The 2,777-nt window shown below is 37.5% G+C and overlaps 1 protein-coding gene across 1 annotated transcript in view; it reads right to left on the bottom strand.

Moving 5' to 3' along the window:
* The window catches only part of UGGT2 (UDP-glucose glycoprotein glucosyltransferase 2), a 198,247-nt gene that overhangs the window by 185,425 nt on the left and 10,045 nt on the right, over nt 1–2,777 (bottom strand). Inside the window, exons 3-4 of the mRNA XM_006832064.1 lie at nt 1,864–1,994; nt 1,311–1,423 (exon numbers count right to left, since the gene is read on the bottom strand). Coding sequence (XP_006832127.1) covers nt 1,311–1,423; nt 1,864–1,994 — 244 coding nt within the window. The remainder of the gene's footprint in view (nt 1–1,310; nt 1,424–1,863; nt 1,995–2,777) is intronic.

Below are 2,777 nucleotides of genomic sequence, written 5' to 3'. Positions count from 1 at the left end.
TTCTGCTGTGCATAACTCGCTATGAGTCAGTACTGACTTGATGACACCTAACAACAACAGCAAAAAAAAGTCCATGGAAAAATACCATTATCTTTAATTCCACTTTTCCACAAGCTTTTTGAAGCCTTTACATACATGAGAGCTCAGATATACAGAGCTCTTTCACAATGAACATAACAGCCTTTATCACATTTTAAATGATGTCATCAGGCAATATGGCAGACAATCTGGCACACACTAGTAGGGGTTCATGTTGTTGTGGTTGCTAACTACTATCTAGTTGGTGCCCCAATCACACAGATCCCATCCACGACTAAAGGAAATTCTACCCACTCGTGCACCATCCAAACGACTGGCTAGCGCTCAAACTGCTGTGATCCACTGGGTTTTCATTAGCCAACTCTCAGAAGTAGAGCAGGTGGCTGTGCTTTCTAATCTCAGTTTGGAAGATTTCTGAAACGTGCACAGCATCACAGCCACATGCAAGCCTCCAATGACAGTCACTAGTGGGCTGTGAGGTTCGCTGTCTGCCCGGTCTCCCACACAGGAGGTGAGAATTGGCGTTGCACCCAAAGAACCATTTAGAAAAGAGTTTCCTTCTAATTTCTCGCATTCCTTTATATTCAGCAGCACACTTCCACTACCAGTACTCATACAGTATTTTCTAATGTTTTAAAGAATACAGTAGTTAGCATACAACTATGATTGACAGAGACAGTATGTATGATGTGTCCCAGCACCAGTCGGGGACAAACATCTCCGCTAGCATTAATAGCCCCCTTGTTTCAGAGTCCCCATGGAGGCGAGTGTTGAGGTGAAGTTCAACTTGGGGCGGGACAGAAGTTTGTGAGGCTTCCTTAAACTTGCCTTTGTGATGTAATGGTTTGAATGAATTAAAATAACGTTCTTACAAAAAAATCTCATAACAAAGCAACTCGTCTATATTATTATTTTTGTTTTGCATCCCCCAGATATACATTCAGCTAATATTTAAAGAGATACATTGCAAATAAACCCATAAGAAAAAGAAAAAAACCCTCATAGATTTATTATATGTACCTTATATTTTATGGTATTATGCTATATAATTCATAGTCTGAAAGAAAATGTTAATTAAGACAACATAAGGAAAGTACTTATTTACCTTAGGAAAGGACAGACTATCAGCTGAGAAACAGCAGTAACACGTTTCAATAAAGATCACATTCTGGATCTTAGAATACTTAATTTTTGCATTGTAAAAAAGTTCTGCTACGTCACCCTTCATTTCAAGAACTGACGTCTTTTAACCCAGACTCGCAGTCATTTACCTTGAAGCAGCCTTCCTCAGAAGCTTTTGAATCTCACTCGGCTTACAGGTGTGCTCCTTATGGACGACCACAAAGGCACTGCAGCCATCTGGTGGTGGCTCTTCAGCTGCAATCTAGGAGTCCAAAGATGATATTTAGCTGCAGGAGTTGATAATTACAGTATCAATTAAAAAACTCACATGTTCCTTTGATTAAAATAATTCATCAAATACTATCAAATTATAGCTCTAATCAAAGTGAAAAAATGCCTCTATGAAGGCAAATATAAATATCAACTTGATACTAAATAATAAATGCTTCAAATTTATAAAAAATTCTATTATTACATTAAAAATTTAATTGTAGTAAATTTCTCATAATTTTTTATCCTGTATGACTTAGTACATAATGTATGATAATATTAAAGTTACATTGTGATCAATGATAATATGATCAATGATATGCTATGGAAGGAGGTATTAAAAATGTACAGATCCTTTTGAACCAGATGTTAACATTAAAATAGGCTTATGGCTGTTACTAGCATACCTCTGCCAAATACAGTTTTGCATACCTGTTGAAACATCTGAATAGTTGGAGAGTATGCCCTTATAGAGAAAGCAAACTTCAAGAGATTGATGTGCAAATTGTCAAGGAATTGTCCAGCTTTCTTAAGGATTAAATTGTAATAAGAGTAATCTGATTCTACAAAAAAAAAGTCAAAAGAAAAGGATGTTAGTATTTTTATTCCAACACATGGGCACATAGCCTTCTATAAAACTAACATAAGTCATAGAATTATATTTTTAAGTTTGGTTATGGATGGTGTTAAACATAAATAGAAAATCAACCTTTTTATTACATGGTTCATTTTGGATCTCCCAGGGATATCCAAAAACAAGAAGAAGTGAAAAAAATGTTGCCATTAAAATCTGAATGATGCCAATCTATCAGATGAACACACTCTAAGATTATGGGTTTATAACATGAGGATAAGATACAGATATAAGTGCAGTCAAGTCAGTGCTTATCCTACAGTGCCACACCAGTTATGTGGTTGCTGTTCTTAGGTGCCACCGAGTCGGTACTGACTCATAGCGACCCTATACACAGCAGAAACACTGCCTGATCCTGGGCCAACTCACTATTGTTGCCACACTTGAGTCCATTGATGTTGCAACATGGCCAGTCCATCTCACTAGAGGTCTTCCTCTTTTTCTCTGACCATCCACCTTACCAAACATGATATCCTTCTCCAGTGACTGGTGCCTCCTGACAATATGTCTGAAGTATGAAAGACGAAGTTTGGCCATCTTGGCCTCCAAAGAGCACTGTGGCTGCACTTCTTCCAAAACAAATCTATTGGTTCTTTTGGCAGCCCATGACACTTTCAGTATTCTCCTCCAACACCATCACTCAAAAGCATCAATTCTTCTATGGTCTTCCTTATTCACTGTCCAGCTTTCGCATGCATATGAGGTTATTGAA

The sequence above is a fragment of the Chrysochloris asiatica genome, unplaced genomic scaffold (assembly GCF_000296735.1).
Source record: "Chrysochloris asiatica unplaced genomic scaffold, ChrAsi1.0 scaffold00005, whole genome shotgun sequence".
In the NCBI taxonomy this organism is placed as follows: domain Eukaryota; kingdom Metazoa; phylum Chordata; class Mammalia; order Afrosoricida; family Chrysochloridae; genus Chrysochloris; species Chrysochloris asiatica.
This window is presented reverse-complemented; position numbering and strand designations above follow the sequence as displayed.